Source organism: Microcaecilia unicolor, chromosome 9 (assembly GCF_901765095.1).
Source record: "Microcaecilia unicolor chromosome 9, aMicUni1.1, whole genome shotgun sequence".
In the NCBI taxonomy this organism is placed as follows: Eukaryota; Metazoa; Chordata; class Amphibia; order Gymnophiona; family Siphonopidae; genus Microcaecilia; species Microcaecilia unicolor.
The window spans coordinates 178,086,561-178,105,971 of NC_044039.1; the positions used below are offsets into that span (position 1 = coordinate 178,086,561).

The 19,411-nt window shown below is 44.1% G+C and overlaps 1 protein-coding gene across 1 annotated transcript in view; it reads left to right on the forward strand.

The window, feature by feature from the left end:
* Positions 1-19,411, forward strand: part of HIF1A (hypoxia inducible factor 1 subunit alpha) — a 121,250-nt gene that overhangs the window by 55,583 nt on the left and 46,256 nt on the right. The window contains exon 6 of the mRNA XM_030214155.1: positions 11,224-11,426. Within this exon, the coding sequence (XP_030070015.1) occupies positions 11,224-11,426 (203 nt within the window). The remainder of the gene's footprint in view (positions 1-11,223; positions 11,427-19,411) is intronic.

Here is a 19,411-nt window from a genome sequence, read left to right on the forward strand (position 1 = left end):
TGACCTCCGATCAGTGGGTTCTCCAAATAGTCTGGCAAGGATACACCCTCAATTTGGCCTCAAAACCTCCAAATTGTCCACCGGGAGCTCAGTCTTACAGCTTCCAGCACAAGCAGGTACTTGCAGAGGAACTCTCCGCCCTTCTCAGCGCCAATGCGGTCGAGCCCGTGCCATCCGGGCAAGAAGGGCTGGGATTCTATTCCAGGTACTTCCTTGTGGAAAAGAAAACAGGGGGGATGCGTCCCATCCTAGACCTAAGGGCCCTGAACAAATATCTGGTCAAAGAAAAGTTCAGGATGCTTTCCCTGGGCACCCTCCTTCCCATGATTCAGGAAAACGATTGGCTATGCTCTCTGGACTTGAAGGATGCCTATACACTCATCCCGATACTGCCAGCTCACAGACAGTATCTGCGATTTCAGCTGGGCACACGTCACTTCCAGTACTGTGTGCTACCCTTTGGGCTCGCCTCTGCGCCCAGGGTGTTCACAAAGTGCTTGGCTGTAGTGGCAGCGGCGCTTCGCAGGCTGGGGGTGCACGTGTTCCCATATCTCGACGATTGGCTGGTGAAGAACACATCCGAGGCAGGAGCCCTGCATGCAGATGACTATTCGCCTCCTGGAGCTACTGGGGTTTGTGATAAATTATCCAAAGTCCCATCTTCTCCCAGTGCAGAAACTCGAATTCATAGGAGCTCTGCTGGATTCTCGGACGGCTCGCGCCTATCTCCCAGAGACGAGAGCCAACAACTTGTTGTCCCTTGTCTCGCGGGTGCGAGCGTCACAGCAGATCACAGCTCGGCAGATGTTGAGATTGTTGGGCCACATGGCCTCCACAGTTCATGTGACTCCCATGGCCCGCCTTCACATGAGATCTGCCCAATGGACCCTAGCTTCCCAGTGGTTCCAGGCTGCTGGGGATCTAGAAGACGTGATCCACCTGTCCACGAGTTTTCTCAAATCCCTGTATTGGTGGACGATTTGGTCCAATTTGACTCTGGGACGTCCTTTCCAAATTCCTTAGCCACAAAAAGTGCTGACCACGGATGCGTCTCTCCTGGGATGGGGAGCTCATGTCGATGGGCTTCACACCCAAGGAAGCTGGTCCCTCCAGGAACGCGATCTACAGATCAATCTTCTGGAGTTACGAGCGATCTGGAACGCTCTGAAGGCTTTCAGAGATTGGCTGTCCCACCAAATTATCCAAATTCAGACAGACAACCAGGTTGCCATGTATTATGTCAAGAAGCAGGGGGGCACCGGATCTCGCCCCCTGTGTCAGGAAGCCGTCAGCATGTGGCTTTGGGCTCGCCGTCACGGCATGGTGCTCCAAGCCACATATCTGGCAGGCGTAAACAACAGTCTGGCCGACAGGTTGAGCAGGATTATGCAACCTCACGAGTGGTCGCTCAATTCCCGTGTAGTGCGACAGATCTTCCAGGTGTGGGGCACCCCCTTGGTAGATCTCTTCGCATCTCGAGCCAACCACAAAGTCCCTCAGTTCTGTTCCAGGCTTCAGGCCCACGGCAGACTGGCATCGGATGCCTTCCTCCTGGACTGGGGGGAGGGTCTGCTGTATGCTTATCCTCCCATACCTCTGGTGGGGAAGACTTTGTTGAAACTCAAGCAAGACCGAGGCACCATGATTCTGATTGCTCCTTTTTGGCCGCGTCAGGTCTGGTTCCCTCTTCTTCTGGAGTTGTCCTCCGAAGAACCGTGGAGATTGGAGTGTTTTCCGACCCTCATCACACAGGACGAAGGGGCGCTTCTGCATCCCAACCTCCGGTCCCTGGCTCTCACGGCCTGGATGTTGAGAGCGTAGACTTTGCCTCTTTGGGTCTGTCAGAGGGTGTCTCCCGCATCTTGCTTCCAGGAAAGATTCCACTAAGAGGAGTTACTTCTTTTTATGGAGGAGGTTTGCCGTCTGGTGTGACAGCAAGGCCCTAGATCCTCGCTCTTGTCCTACACAGACCCTGCTTGAATACCTTCTGCACTTGTCTGAGTCTGGTCTCAAGACCAACTCTGTAAGGGTTCATCTTAGTGCTATCAGTGCATACCATTACCGTGTGTAAGGTAAGCCGATCTCAGGACAGCCTTTAGTTGTTCGCTTCATGAGAGGTTTGCTTTTGTCAAAGCCCCCTGTCAAGCCTCCTACAGTGTCATGGGATCTCAATGTCGTTCTCACCCAGCTGATGAAACCTCCTTTTGAGCCACTGAATTCCTGCCATCTGAAGTACTTGACCTGGAAAGTCATTTTCTTGGTGGCAGTTACTTCAGCTCGTAGAGTCAGTGAGCTTCAGGCCCTGGTAGCCCAGGCCCCTTACATCAAATTTCATCATAACAGAGTAGTCCTCCGCACTCACCCTAAGTTCTTGCCAAAGGTCGTGTCGGAGTTCCATCTGAACCAGTCAATTGTCTTGCCAACATTTTTTCCCCGTCCTCATTCCTGCCCTGCTGAACGTCAGCTGCACACATTGGACTGCAAGAGAGCATTGGCCTTCTATCTGGAGCGGACACAGCCCAACAGACAGTCCGCCCAATTGTTTGTTTCTTTTGATCCCAACAGGAGGGGAGTGGCTGTAGGAAAACGCACCATATCCAATTGGCTAGCAGATTGCATTTCCTTCACTTACGCCCAGGCTGGGCTGGCTCTTGAGGGTCATGTCACGGCTCATAATGTTAGAGCCATGGCAGCGTCGGTAGCCCACTTGAAGTCAGCCACTATTGAAGAGATTTGCAAAGCTGCGACGTGGTCATCTGTCCACACATTCACATCTCATTACTGCCTGCAGCAGGATACCCGACGCGACAGTCGGTTCGGGCAGTCGGTGCTTCAGAATCTGTTCGGGGTTTAGAATCCAACTCCACCCCCCTAGGCCCATGTTTGTTCTGTTCCAGGCTGCACTCTCAGTTAGTTGGTAAATTTTTTAGGTCAATCTCAGTCATGTCCTCGCCGTTGCGAGGCCCTATTGACCATGGTTGTTGTTTTGAGTGAGCCTGGGGGCTAGGGATACCCCATCAGTGAGAACAAGCAGCCTGCTTGTCCTCGGAGAAAGCGAATGCTACATACCTGTAGAAGGTATTCTCCGAGGACAGCAGGCTGATTGTTCTCACAAACCCGCCTGCCTCCCCTTTGGAGTTGTGTCTTCCCTTGCCTTTGTTTTGCTACATATGGGACTGACGAACACGAGCCGGTTCGGGCGGGAAGACGGCCGCGCATGCGCGGTGCGCATGGGCGCGCGAGGACTAGCAAAGGCCTTTGCTAGTGAAGTTTCCGATTGGAGGGGCTGCCGTGGACGTCACCCATCAGTGAGAACAATCAGCCTGCTGTCCTCGGAGAATACCTTCTACAGGTATGTAGCATTCGCTTTATCAGCAGAACAAGTTAGCTTTCTGTAGAGCATCAGCTTCCCGCATTCTGAAGGGTTTTCACTTTTTTGAGATACAAGGAAGTCAGGGAGCCTGCTTCAACCCCTCTAACATTGTAAAAAGGCCCAGTAAGGAGGCGTGGGCCTTTTCCGTGGAGGTTTAGGAGTAAAGTCATCTCTCTGTGTTCCACTTGGAGTGGGTCATTATCACTTCAGATCAGTGGGTGTTTAAGGTGGTCCAGCAGGTGTATGCTTTAGAGTGCTGAAGCTGGTCTTCACTTTTATGGTGTTCCCTGTAGTTCTCCCAACAAAGCTCAGGCAGTTAAGTCCACGCTTCAGCATTTGTGCTATCTAGGAGTGGTGAAGTCTGTCCTGAGCCAGGAGTTAGGCAAGGGCTAGTATTTCATCTAATTTGTAGTTCCCAAGAGAGATTCTTTAGGGCCCATTCTGGATCTTAAGATGGTCACTCAATCGCTCTATGTCCAGCGCTTTCAGATGAAGACCTTAAGGTTGATTATCATGGCAGTCCTGCCTGTGAATTTCTGACCACCTTAAATCTCTTGGAGGCCTGTTTTCACATTGCAGTCTGTTCCAAGCAGAAGCGTTTCTTGCATTTGAAAAAGTTGAGCAAGAACTGGGCCCTTCTATATGATCTGGTTACAGATCTGTGAACCTTCTCCAAGCTCATGTTGGTTCTAGTGGCTTATCTGTGGAAGCAGGGCATTTGGGTTCATCCATACTTGGACGATTAGCTGATTTGAGCCAACTCTGAGCCAGACTCAAGCAACCTCTCAGGTTGTTTCCTTGCTCAAGCATCCTGATTCCTTCTCAGAGTTTGGAGTATTTTGGGGTCCAATTAGATACAGTGGAACACCAATATAACGCACCCCTCAACAATACAAACCTGCATATAATGTGATTGTGTCTTGGCTTCCATTTGTTTTGTTTTTTTACATACAGCTTCTTTGCAACGGATCAATTTTTGGTTCAGTTATGTTCATGTTGACCCTGCTATATGCAACCCCACATTTAACGCAATGATATTTTATGGACCCCAATTATAGCATTATATTGAGGTTCCACTGTATCAACAAAGGGATGGTGTTCTCACACTCAGGAGTAGTTGTACAAGCTCCAGGTCCAGAAGAGGGCATTTTGTGCACAGACATATCTCGAGCTTGGGACTACCTGCAACTCCTCAGCTTCATGGCAGCAATGTTGGATGTGGTCTCCTGGGAGAGGGCCCACGAGACTTAAGTGAGTGCTGTTGTCCCACTGGTCCACCATATTTGAGTAGTTTGAGATCAGGATTCCATTTGCAGAGAGCTTTAGTTACCTGGCCTGGTGGAATTCTCTGATTCATTTTCTCAGGGGGCCTGCACTTTGTATTCCAGACTAGGTGGTTCTCGCCACCAATGTGAATCTGGAGGGCTGAAGATATTGCTATCTAGATCAGGCGGGTCAGGGATATTGGTTGCCTCAGGAGACTTCCTGGAGCATCAATCACCTGAAAACGAGAGCTGTCTGGCTGTTCTTTAGTTCCAACCACCACTTCAAGGGAAGCTGATATGAGTGATATCAGAAAGTTGTATAGTGGTGTATATCAACAAACAGATGGGAACTGATTTGCTCCTGGGCAGAATGTCATGTACCAGCAATTTTGGTAGCCCACATTGCAGGAGTGGACAACATGCAAGTGAATTTTCTCTCTAGGGAAGCTGGAGTTTGAGTCCTTTGGCCTTTCGGTTCCTTGTGGACCACTGGGGTCCTCCTCAGTTCAACCTGATGACCTCAGCAGCAATATCAACTATTCTTCAGCCATAGAAAGGACCAGGGCTTAGCAGGGATCAATCCCTGCTCCTGCTTGACTGAGAGTGGAACTGCTGTACAACTTTTCCCTTTGGCCCCTGATCTGCCGGCTGCTTTGAAAGGTGGTATCTCGTCCCTTCGTGGTCATTCTGGTAGCCCTGGCATCTTTTGTATGTGGACCTAATTTGGCTGTCGATGCTAATGGAAGATACAGATCTCTCTTGATTTACGGTTTGGCCCTTGAAAGGTAGCACCTGAGACTCAGGAACTATTTGGCATCTGTGGTCACAACCCTGTTAAAATGCAGTGCTTGTCTGCTTCCTTGGCCTATGTCCGCACACAGGAGACCTTTGAGGGTTGGTGCTCAGAGCAGCAGTTATCTCTGTTATACATGTACCTCTCCTCAATCCTGACCTTTTATGCAGCGAGGTCTGGAGCTGGGCTTGACTTTAATTATATGAAGGTTCAGGTTGTGACACTTTCATGTTTCAGGGGAGTCCATCAGTGAGTCTTCTAGCAACACAACCAGATGTAGCTCTTTTCTTGAGGGTGTGGGGTCAAGCAGATCAGGACTGTGGGAAGTGATGCCTGCTTGGAATTTCAACTTGGCTGTCTTATCCCTTGCCAAACTGCTATTCAAGCCCTTGAATCACTCATTTTTAAGAATTTGTCTTTGAAGATAAACTTTATGGTGGCTTTTTTCCCCCCCTGGCCAGAAGGATTTCCAAATTCCAAGCGCTCTCATACAGGGATCCATATCTATTCTTCTCAGTTAGCTATGTCTTCATCAGTAAGGCACCATTCTTTCTTCCAAAGGTACCCCCCCCCCCCCCCCCCTTTACCAGGATCCGGTTGTTTCCCTTTGTAGCATTCCCCAAGAAAGACACTTTGGAATCCGCTCGGACTCTGCATAAGTTGAATGTCCGCAGGGTACTTCTGCATTACTTGGTGTTGGCAAATCCCTTTCATAGGTCAAACAAGCTCTTTGTGATTTTTCATGGCTTGTGCAAGGGAACAATCTTGCTACTATTTGGGATTCTACCAGGTACTTGTGGCCTCAATTGACCACTTTTGGAAGCAGGATACTGGGCTAGATGGACCCTCAGTCTGCCCCAGTATGACTGCTATTATGTTCTTATGAGAATTGATCTCAATCATTGATTGGCAGTTGTATTAAAGAAGTGATATCAGCAGCCTGTGTTCTTTCCTGGAAGAAGATCCCTGTTGGACTCTACACTCACTGTACCAGAGCACAAGCAGCCTCCTGGGCAGAGGCTCAGGCAGTCAGCCCAGAGGATATTTGCAGAGCAGCAATATGATTGTCTCTCCACTCAATTGTGAAGCATTATAAGATTTTCAAGCCAAGTGTGATGGTGCCTTTAGCAATGTAGCCTTACAGACACTCTTGTCTTCCTTCCCTCCTGAGGATTAGGCTTTAGTACAGTGGAGTGGTCTAGTAGGATGGTAAGCTGAAATTTGTTCTTACCTAATAATTTTTTTCCCTTCAGTCCCGCTGGACCCATCTAGTGCTCATTGGGAAGACAGTGTGGCAAGTGATTCTGACAGGTTGACCTGCACGTACAGAGGTTGACCTGCACGTACAGTTTCTGATTAAAGAGCATCATGAAACTTAACTGAAAGTCTTCAGGGAGTTCCCTGAGTGTTGTTTGTTCCCTTATCCCTTATTTGTCCTGTTTGTCTTGATTAGATTGTAAGCTCTGTCAAGTAGGGACTGTCTCTTACATATTTAGTGTACAGCGCTGCATACATCTAATAGCACTATAGAAATTAGTAGTATGTACATTAGGTATATTCATACTGACATTTTCTAGGCTGCATCATTCCCTATATGGTAATGACAGGAGGCAGAGAATCTGAACTATCTGCTGGTAGAGGGATATAACTTCCTTTTCTTGAGTCCTGCTAGTCCAGTCCAGATTGATGGGTTTTCAGGTAAGAACAAATTTCACCTTAACACATAAATAGATTCAAATTCCCAAGAGGATAGTGTTCTCCATAGTAAAGTATGTTTTAAGGGTTTTATTTATATATACATATGTTTTCTATTCTTAGGCATTTATAAATTGCAACTTTATAAAATGTTTGTTTTCCAGCTATTTAGTGAATATTTGAGAGTACAAAAAAAATCAGTGTATGCCAGTGTTGCATAGCTCAGGTGGTGGTGCTGAGTTCCTTTTCTAGTAGAATCAAATACATAAATTTTGTGCCGTTCAGAAATCATTGTGTAGGGAATGATGCAGAGAGCCAGCCACACAATAGAGCCATGTGCCTATGGATGAGCACGTGACTTCTACTGAAAAAATAATGAAAAAATATACCATGGTGATACAATGAGCATAGAAGTTACTGTAGTTATCTGCAGCTGATTGGAAAATGCCCCCCCTTCTGTCAGTGCAAGAGTGTGATAGGTTCATATACTGACAGGAAGGGTGACTTTTAATACCCCCCACACACACACACACACACACTCCCCAACAAAATCTCTGGTAGTCTAGTGGTCCCCCTCACTCTTCCCTGACCAGACTTACCCCTCCCTGCTCCTCATGACTTTCTGCAAGGCTCTTATCTCTGGTGTCCTACTGCCCTGACATATTAAAAATAAAATCCCTGGTTTCTAGTAGCACCCCCCCCCCTTTCTTTCCTGTATGCTGAAAAGATAGGAATGATGCCATCGTGCCTGCCTCCATACTATCATGTAAAAAAAAGAAAATGGTAACACCTGACCCTGCACATTGCACTCTAGGATGCACTTCACAGGTTCATGAGATGCCATTTTTCAACATGGCAGTATGGAGGCAAGAACAAGTGGGAATTACCAGACAACTGTGGACAAATGGCCAATGTTGAAAACTGTCGGGGGCAGTAGGTCAGATCGGGGAGCATCAAAAGTCCCTCAGCTATCCCTTCTATGCCACATCAGACAAGGCTGTTTATTTTTCATGTTAACTTGCCCAATAGACATTGGCATACAGATGGAAAAGCTTCTCTGTATTGTTGCAGATTATTTCAATATACTGTACGCAGATGTCTACTGTGCAAGTTAACTTCAGCACTGAAACACTTTCTGCATCATGCAGCCAGTAATGTGTGTAGACTGCTGATCACGGAACGCCATGCACCCACCTGGGGCCAATGCTGCGGCCACATAGAGGATCTGTCCCAGCACTGCCCAAGCCTACTGTCACCTGTGCATGTGGTTGACTCTGGCATACCCTTCCTCCCACCTGCTGGGTTACACTTGCCTCTGGGCGAGTTTCCCACCCGGAGCTTAATTCCCCAGTAATTTCTAAGGACACTGGGGCTATACATCCAGGGATACCACAGTTCCTAGAAGGCACCCGCAGACCCGAAACACAAACCACCAGGGTTCTTAGTCAGTCCAGGACAGAGCTAATAAATGAATTGATTTATTATCGTAACAAGATAGAGCAGTGAACGGATGAATAGGGTGTAATTAGCAGACAATAACGGGTATCCAAAGCTGGCCAAAACCCCTTCATCTATGCTGATGACGTCACCATATTCATCCCTTTTCAATCCAACCTTGCTGAAATCTCTGAAAAAGTAATCACTGGCATGAACATCTTAGCCTCTTGGGTCAATGCCTTCAAAATGAAACTAAACAAGAAAAAACTCAATGCTTAATTCTCTCCTCAAGACACTCCACTCTACTCCCAACCGCCTTAATCACCCCCGACGTCACAATTCCAATATCTGACAACTTGAAAATTCTAGGAGTAACATTAGACAACCATCTAACTCTAGAAACCCACGCAAAAGCCATGACGAAGAAGATGTTAAACATGATTTGGGTACTGAAAAGAGTAAAACCATTCCTCCCCCCAAAAACGTTCCGCAATCTGGTACAATCCACAGTACTCTCCCACGCTGACTATTGCAACAGTATCTTCATTGGCTGCAAAGCCCAAATCCTAAAAATACTCCAAACCGCCCAAAACATGGCAGCCAGACTTATTTTTGGAAAATCACGGTTCGAAAGTGCAACACTTCTTCGTGAAAAACTCCACTGGCTCCCGATTAAAGAACGAATAAACTTCAAAGCCCATACACTGATCCACAAGATCCTCCACGGAGAATCTCCAAGCTACAAGACCAATCTAATCGACCTTCCAGCCAGGAACGGGTCCAAATCCTCTCAAACATATCTCAATCTTCACCTGCCTAATTGCAAAGGTCTCAAATACAAAACCTACTATGCATCCAACTTCTCCGTTATAGGCAGTCAACTCTGGAACGCCATACCAAGATTCATTCGAACAACAAATGAATACCTACGCTTCCGAAAGCTGCTGAAAACATACCTCTTCAACAAGCCTATCCAAACGACCCAACTTAATTTACGATCAAAATCCACACCTCTAACATTAAACATGCCTGTACCCTTCACCTATTTTCATCCCACCCTTCTCTATACAATCGTATTATCTTTGTGATTCTTTTTACCCATATATTGTATTACCTCTATGATACTTTGTACCCATACATTGTGTTATCTCTGCGACACTTTGTACCCATACATTGTAAGCCGCACTGAACCTGGTATCGAGTGGGAAAGAGCGAGGTATAAATGCTATAAATAAATAAACAGGAATCAATATTAAACTAACTAAACACTTACTACCTGAGTAATACCTGGTAAGTTCAGGAAAATGAACTGCTCACAGCTTTTGAGCAGGGTCTCAGTATCTTACAGGTCTGTATCTTCCACATTCCCACTCTGAGACTAAAGATTTCCAGCAGATTCAATCAGAGCCCAGATCATAAACACTGAGGGGCTTCTGACCAACAGCAGTGCAGATTACTTCTCAGTTTAGGCGGGAAGAAGAAACTGTCACTTCTGTAACAACTTTAGTAGAGAGGTGTGGTAGCCGTGTTAGTCCACTCTTAAAGGTTATCAATAGAAATCAAACAAAATAAAACATGGAAAAGAAAATAAGATGATACCTTTTTTTATTGGACAAAATACATTTCTGCAACCTTCGAAAGCTAATCAAGAAATGTATTAAGTTATGTCCAATAAAAAAGGTGGTATCTTATTTTCTTATCCATGTTTTATTTTGTTTGATTTCTATTGGTAACAACTTTACAAACAAAAGACAGACACCATCTGCTGGCCAAGCAAGGGAAATGTACATTATAAAAAATAGCTATACAATTTACAGGTAGGAAAATCCCCTGTTTCGCCACTGCTCATCTGCACACTTCTGCCTGCACTAATCTTTTGCATTGACCCCAAAATATAGAATTCAAGGCAGACAGTTTTGTATACATGAAATAAGGTTTCACATTTTTGGTAGCACTTGAAAGTGGAATTATATATTTTTTTTTATTCTAAATTTTTTAGTAATCATAATATGACCTATTCTAAAATGTAAATCAAAATATATAAATTTTAACATTGCTAGTAAATGTAAATGCAGTCAGTCTTCTATTCCGATAATCAAATAGGTTCTTGCTCAGGGTTTTGCTCACTGTGGTATTAATAATTATCTACTTTGTATTGAACAATGGTAGGAGTGATGCAGGAGCATATTTTGTCTGAGGTTGGTTCCATTCTGTCAGTATCCACTTTAAAGTGACAGCCAACAGAAGAACCCTGGAAATAGCTCGGAAAAGCATGGTGTTAATATGACTGTTAGAGATCATTTTATTACTTGGCATATTCAATCTAGTTGCTATGTAATGACAGAGACATATAGAATGTACAAGAAATTTTGTCCATACTCCCAGGAATTGCTTTGAATTCAGTAGGAGAAGTATTCATACTGAACCCTGAGGCAGAGCCAAAGATAAACTAGGAAGCCAAAATAATGAAATGCATGGAAGAAATGTTGCAATTTTACGAGATTCATTTAATCATCATTGCCTTTCATATGTACACTTCTCTCTTCTGAAGAAAATCTTTTCAAGTATTACAAAATTTTCCTGTTTGTTCTTTCCTAAAATGATTTTTTTTTTAACTTAGTAGTGCTGTTGCTTTAATTTGAATGTTTCTATCTTTATAGGTTCTTCATTGCACTGGGCATATACGTGTATATGACACTTGTGAAAATCAGTCCAACTGTGGCTATAAAACTCCTCCAATGACCTGCTTGATTCTGATATGTGAACCCATCCCTCATCCATCGAATATTGAGGTCCCTCTGGACAAGAAGACTTTTCTCAGTCGCCACAGTCTGGATATGAAATTTTCATATTGTGATGAAAGGTATTTCCAGTGGTTATATTACTTCCTATAACTCCTAGTGCAAAATACAAGGATAACGCAAATCTTGTTAGTGGAAAGAAAATTCTTAAAAGATCATCGTACAGTACTCAGGAAGGCAAAAATTGTTTTGGAATAACAGAATAAATTCCTTTGTTTAAAAGGTATGTGTCAGGATTGCTGACAGTATGTAGATGTAAGGAGCAGTTTCCCAGTGAAGGTTGTGGAGTAAAAAATGAACATAATTCAAGAAATTATGGCATAAAGGGTAAAACAGATGAGCTTAGGGGCAAGTGTGATACAACTGGAATTAATACAGGCAAAATAGGCCTTATAGTCCTTCTCTGCCATCGTATTCTGTCCCTTCCCTTCTCTTACAAACAAAATAGACCCCAAAAATGTTCCAATCGATGTGGAAACTCAAAAGAATAAAACCTTTTTTCCCAAGAAACGTCTTCCGCACTCTAGTACAGTCATTAGTAATAAGCCACTTGGACTACTGTAACGCTCTGTACGCAGGCTGTAAAGAACAGACCATCAAAAAACTCCAAATAGCCCAGAACACTGCAGCCAGACTCATTTTTGGAACACCTAAATACGAAAGTGCGAAACCCCTAAGAGAGAAACTGCACTGGCTCCCGCTCAAGGAACGAATTGAGTTCAAGATCTGCATGGCCGTACACAAAATCATTCACGCAGATGCCCCACTCTATATGTTAAACCTAGTGGACTTACCACCCAGAAATGCCAAAAGATTGGCCCGCAAGTTCCTCAATCTGAACTTCCCCAGCTGTAAAGGAATGAAATACAAACAGGCGTATGCTACTACCTTTGCGTACAAAAGCACACAGTCTTGGAACGCACTACCCATGGCCCTGAAAACCATAACCAATCTAAACAACTTTCGCAAAGCTTTGAAAACACACCTCTTCAACAAAGCCTACAAAAGTCACCCTCAATGAAACAATTCATTTCTTAAACCACCCAAGTACACCAAAAAACACCTCGCACATGACCTTACCGAACACCTTTCCATCTAAATCCTCTTTCACCTTTGCTTATGATCGACTTTTTTAAATCATGTAACGACGTTATCATACTACACTCTGTAAGCCACATTGAGTCTGCAAAAAGGTGGGAAAATGTGGGGTACAAATACAATAAATAAATTACATGTATCAACTAGAGTCCTGAACAGTGGGTTATTTCTGTCTGTCAGCAGGTAGAGAGAGAGACGATAATGGCTGAACTCTGCCCATATATAGGACAGTCCTTGCCTCAGCCTGCCAGTATTCCTTTTTTGAGCAGTGGTGGGCGGGTTCTTAGCTGTTATGGGCTCAGCTGGTTCTTTGTTCTCTTTTTGGGTCTCCCAGCCTGGTTGAGCTTGGGGGTGCTGGGCACCCGACTTGGAAACTTTGGGCACCCGACTTCAGCGTACACCTGGTGGGGTGCCAGGTTCCCCCTCCTCCCTTCTAACTGGACTTCGCCTTCCTCACAAACTAGAGTAAGGTAGAGGGAGATTTTACTCTGTGCATCCTTTGAGCAATGTAGTTTGCTTTTTGAAGGGGGGAGGGGCTATTCATTCTCCTTGGCTCTGCCTTGTTTAGAACCAACCTAGGGAAATCAGCATGAGGACGGTAAGACTGGCATTGTAGTGAGTACAGCTTTACTTTTGTACTGTTGTCCGGTTCCCTTCTGTGCTCCAGCTTTCCCTAGCTGTGTATTTATGGCAGCAGAAGCTGTGAAGCACTGCTCGTGCTGTTCAGCTCCCCAAAGTGGACACTGGTGGTGGCGGGCATGAAAAAATGATGCTGCCTTAGGAGGATGGCGTTGCCTTCAAGGACATGCAAGATAGGAAGCTGGAGTCTTATCTCAAGCTCTCTTTTGAGGTGGTGGCTTTATCACTGCTGGCTTTAGTGTGGCTAGGGTGTGCCTAAGCTGGGTTCAGCAGGCAACTGAAGCCCTAGTGGACTCTGGAGTGGCCATGGCAGTTCTGCTGCCCTCCTTGGAGCCTGGCATAGGCTGACACTCTCGGATCTTCTCCGGGGCTCGGCCATTTGCAGTTAACTGCTCAGCAGCTGCTGTAACTGTGCCATTGGGTGGCGGATGCAACCTCCAAATAGTGCCTTATCAAGCTCCCCTTTTGGGGCAGGCTTCTGTTTGGCAAGGATCTGGAGAGGGTGGTTAAGGATTTGGGGGGGGGGGGGGAGCCCCAGCGGTTGTCGGAGGATAAGCCTCGCTCTTCAGCTACAGCAGGGCAGTCTCGGTCATGCCTTAAGGAGGTGTGATAGTACAAGCCCAGGAGGGCTCTGTCCTTTGATGCCCAAGTACCAGCAAAGGCAGCCCTTTCTGTCTGATAATAGAGGCACAACCAAGTCAGACAGAACCTCTCCAGCCCCCCCCCCCCCACCCATCTTTTGCAATGATGAGGTGCCAGTCCACTCTTTGCAGGGGATGAACGGTGGGCGTCTTGCCAATTATTTTAAGAAGTGGACCAAAATCATGTCAGATCAGTGGGTCTTAGACGTTATCAGAGACAGGTACAAGTTAGAGTCTATGACTGGAGCGGAGAATTCTTATTTGGAGTCCACTTGCAAGGCTCTGTGCAAGTGCCAGGCAATGCTAGCCACATTGCAGAACCCGGTTGACCTGGGGGCTGCTGTTCGGTACCCAAGCAGGAGAGAGGTATGAGCCACTACTCCATTTACTTTGTGATACCACAGAAGGGCGGTGTGTACAGTCTGGTTCAGGATTTCAAGCATGTCAGAGTCCCTGCAAGTGAGGCATTTTTGCATGGAGACCCTATAGTCGGTCATTGCTGTGGTCTAGCTGGGGAGGTCCTTACCTCCCTGGACCTCAAGGAAACCTACTTGTGTGGAAGTCTTGGCAGCCATTTTAAAGAAGCGGTGCAGCAGCAAACAGGAAAGACTGGGGATCTTTCCTGCCCCAAAGAAGCCATTGAACCACCAGTGTGGCTTGAGATATGTGCCGGGAGGGCACCCAGGGCTGGAGGGGAAGTCTGGAGTCATATGTGGGAAGGAGGGAGGGAACTATAAAAAAGGGTAGTATCTTGTATCCCCTTCCTCTCGTAGCCGTCATCGCTGTACACTCAAAACAAAGCAAGCAAACCTGTGAGCTGCTGTATCCACGTTGTCTGTATTGTTGGTGGCATTTTTATTTAATCCCGCTTATATTTTCAAACATGCCAGCTTCTGTATACAGATGTACACAGAGGAAGTATAATAATGGAATAATTTTTCATAGGTAAAGTAATTTGTTATAAATCATAATCTGTGTGTCGTTTGGGTGCTGGTTAAAGGGACACCCTGGCACTGTTATGTTCGTGCAGAGGTTTTTTTCTCCTGGTAAAGGGCCACTAAAAGAGACATCATGTTATGAGAATTGGGTGCTCAACATTCAGAGTTTCTATCTATTTACTTATTTATGATATTTATATCCCACTTTAAACATGAATTGGGTTGAAATCTGGGAGCATTTAAAATATATTTTTTTCTCTGTGCCTATATCAAAAGAAAAAGATGGTATGTGGGAACTTGCGCCTTTTGTTTTGTGGATTACAGTGGTATATTATAAAAATGCACTTGCCTTTTTTTTTATATGCCCAGTTGGGTATATATGGTAATCTCAATTTTGTTAAATGTTTCAGACATATCCATGTACTTGCTCCCATGATATAACAATTCTATTATTCTATCTCACTGTATTTGCAAACATAAGCTACATTGAACCTGATGCTTGGAATAATATGTGATATAAATGTTTAAGAAGTCCCTTATTTCTAATAATCTTTTTGCTATTGTTTTCAATAGTATTTGCTGTTACTTTGGGTGAACCAGTATGGTGGCAGTCTCTGCCCACGGGCTTCAGCCCATATAATGGGCTAGATAGGCTCACCCCATCTCCTGTTTTATCTAACCGCCTTAGTAAAAAAGGGTGGTGGGAATGTGGGTGCAGGGAAGAGGGGGAAAAAAGTTTGGTGAGGGGGACAGACATGGAGGAGTAGGGAAGGGAAAAGTGGAAATAGAGCATATGGGATAGAGGCAAGATTTCCCTTCACTAAATCCATGTTGACTTTGTCTCATTAATCTGTGCTTTTGAATATGCTCTGTAATTTTGTTCTTTATAATAGTCTCTACCATTTTGCCCGGCACCGACGTCAGACTCTCACCGGTCTATAATTTCCAGGATCTCCTCTTGAACCTATTTTTTAAAATCGGCATTACGTTGGCCACCCTCCAATCTTCCGGTACCACGCTCGATTTTAAGGATAAATTACTTATTACTAAGAATAACTCCGCAAGTTCATTTTTCAATTCTATAAGTACTCTAGGATGAATACTATCCGGTCTAGGAGATTTGCTACTCTTCAGTTTGTAGAACTGCCCCATTACATCCTCTAGGTTTAGAGAGAATTCATTAGGTTTCTCTGACTAGTCAGCTTTGAATACCATTTCTGGCACTGGTATCCCACCCAAATCTTCCTCGGTGAAGACCGAAGCAAAGAATTCATTTAATCTCTCCACTATGGCTTTGTTTTCCCTGATCGCCCCTTTTATTCCTCTGTCATCTATTGGTCCAACCAATTCTTTTGCCGGCTTTCTGCTTGTAATATACCTAAATTTTTTTTTACTGTGTTTTGGCCTCCAACGCAATCTTTTTTTCGAAGTCCCTCTTAGCCTTCCTTATTAGCTCTTTGCATTTGACTTGACATTCCTTATGCTGTTTCTTATTATTTTCAGTCGGTTCCTTCTTCCATTTTCTGAAGGATTTTCTTTTAGCTCCAATAGCTTCCTTCACCTCACTTTTTAACCATGCTGACTGTCGTTTGGTCTTCCGTCCTCTTTTTTTTTTTTTTTTTTTTTTAATATGCGGATTATAGTTGGCCTGGGCTTCCAGGATGGTGTTTTTGAACAGCATCCATGCCTGATGTAAATTTTTGACCCTCACAGCCGCTCCTCTAAGTTTTTTTTTTTTTTTTTTTTTTTTCACCATTCTTCTCATTTTATCAGTCTCCTTTTTTAAAGTTAAACGCTGATGTATTTGATTTCCTGTGCATATTTACTTCAAAACTAATATCAAATCTGATCATATTATGATCACTCTTATCAAGTGGCCTCAGCACCATTGCCTCCTGCACCAGATCATGCGCTCCAAGGACTAGGTCTAGAATTTTTCCTTCTCTCGTACATAATGCAAGATTCCACGTTAGGAATCGCCGAGCAAGAAAGGGATCTAGGCGTCATTTTTGATGATACGTTGAAATCCTCTGCTCAGTGTGCTGCGGTGGCTAAGAAAGCAAATAGAATGTTAGGTGGTATTAGGAAGGGAATGGAAAACAAAAGTGAGGACATTATAATGCCTTTGTATCGGTCCATGGTGCAACCACACCTCGAATATTGTGTTAAGTTCTGGTCGCCGCATCTCAAAAAGATATAGTGGAATTAGAAAAGGTACAGAGGGTGACAAAAATCACAAAGCGGATGGGACGACTTCCCTGTAAGGAAAGGCTGAAGCATCTAGGGCTCTTCAGCTTGGAGAAGAGACGGCTGAGGGGCGATACGATAGAGGTCTATAAAATAATGAGTGGAGTGGAACGGATAGATGTGAATCATTTGTTTACTCTTTCCAAAATTACTAGGACTAGGGGGCATGTGATGAAGCTACAAAGTAGTAAATTTAATACGAATCGGAGAAACCTTCTTCACTCAACGTGTAATTAAACTCTGGAATTCGTTGCCAGAGAATGTGGTAAAGGCAGTTAGCTTAGCAGGGTTTTAAATGGGTCTGGACAGCTTCCTAAAGGAAAAGTCCATAGACCATTATTAAATTGACTTGGGGAAAAGTCACTGCTTATTTCTGGGATAAGGAGCATAAAATGTATTATTTTCTGGAATCTTGCCAGGTATTTGTGACCTGGATTGGTCACTGTTGGAAACAGGATGCTGGGCTTGATGGACCTTTGGTCTGTCCCAGTGTGGCAATGCTTATATACTTATGTAAGTTAGAAATAGTGGGCGATTCATGAAAGAAATTCTATACAGATGAGCTGCATGGACTTTTACTATGCAGCTTAGTAGGAAGGCTGCCAGGGCATGGTCAGAACAGTCAATCACTAAGCATAGCTGCTCTCCGCATGTCCTGAAAGTGCATCCACAGCATTTCACATACATATGACTGTTGTTGCCTGAAAGCTCTCGGGGCTAGAGACCTTGCCAGTGTGCCAGCTGAGAGACGTAACATACAGCAAACTATTTGTAGTGGTATTGTCTAGTCCACACTGGTGCTGCCCAAGCGATCGGTCCATGGAAAGCAGAATTTAGTATCTTTATCTGCAAGTACATTTCCCGACCAATAATAAAGCAGTACAGGGACTGGAGCTTAACCTACATTAGCTGCTGATCGTTTCTGGCAGGACAGGAGAGCTGTGTCATACCTTCCTTGCGCGTGTGACCAGGGGTCAACAGCTTGGAAACCCCAAATGGAAGTTCTTTTTGATAAATCCTGTGACATTTCTTGGTACTTGAGAATCTTCTGTCTCCATGCAACTCACCAAGTAATTGCTTTAGACCAACACCTCTATAATCAATGCTGTTCTCCGTAGATAACCAGCAACCCCAAGATAAGCAAATGTTGGATGCTTCCACGTTTCTAGACACTTCGGACACAGATTTAGTTACTGCATCAACTTTGGTAGCCACAGTGGTGTTAGCACCAGATAAAATGTGGATAATGAGTGTTCTTTAAAAATAAGGAAAAGACTTTCATGGGTATGAGAATTCAAATTTTCCCGGATGTTTCAAGAGACACCCAGAAAAGACGTCAGCAGTTTCTTCTAATGAAACCGGATGTGCTTCAGTAGGGGTCTACTTTTTTCTTACGCTATCCTTGTAAATGTGTGATCAGATACCAATCGGTTAAATATGTTTTCTATGAATTCTCCCATCTTGCAGCATTTGTATCATCTAAACGGAACACTGGGGGGTGATCTACCTAGTGTTTGACTCCCGTATTATAATAGGATTCCAGGGGCACGTTAGGTTATAATTTGCAATTACAATTTCCTTAATTCTCCACTGTTTGAATCTTGGAGTCTATTTGTGGACTTGAGTATGATTAACGGAAAATTTTTCTTTTTCTCATTTCCTTAATGTTTTATGTAATATTGCTATAAACTTAATGTTGTCATTCTTTTCTGTACAAATAGTATTCTTTTGCTTGTTTAATGATTGAAATATTGATAAATTAAAAAAAAAAATCAATGCTGTTCTGGTGTTTTTCTTTTACCGGTATATCTTGTTTTCTGCCATCCAGCTTTTTATCAGTCGGGATGGGATCTTGCATGTGTGTTGAGTTCTAATGTTGCATCGCCCTGTGATGAAATGTCAGTTCATTGTTTTTTGTTTTGCCTTTTTTCCCCTCACCCTTTTATTTTCCTCATTTGTTGGATTTTACTGTGTTGAAGTTTTTCTTTTTCTTTGCCCACCTGTTCACCGGGATTTAGTTACTCAGCTGTATGTGTTAATTTTTTCTTTTGCTTTAAGAAGCAGAAGTGTATAAGATGTTGAATAATGCATCACTAACATTTATCAGCAAAGTGGTGGAACTCTATTCCAATTCAAATGACTATTCCATTTTACAAAATGTTTCGTAAAGCTCTGTCAACCTAATTGTTTGAAAAGTATGATTTAAACAAATTTTAAGGATAATGTATTTTTATTGTATTTTGGAATGTATCCGTTTGTACTTCTTGGCACATCCAGTTCTCTTTTAAATATGTTGTGCTCCACAAGAAATAAAGTACAGTAAAGTGGTTAGCCTCTCAGACCAGGTTATATGGTACTATTAGCTACTGGCTAAGATCTGCATGCAAATCTGAGGCTTAAGTCAACTTGTATCCAGAAGAAGTCCATTAGCAAAAGGCATACCACCAAACAGGATATACAAATAAGCTTTTGTAGTTTCTTTTC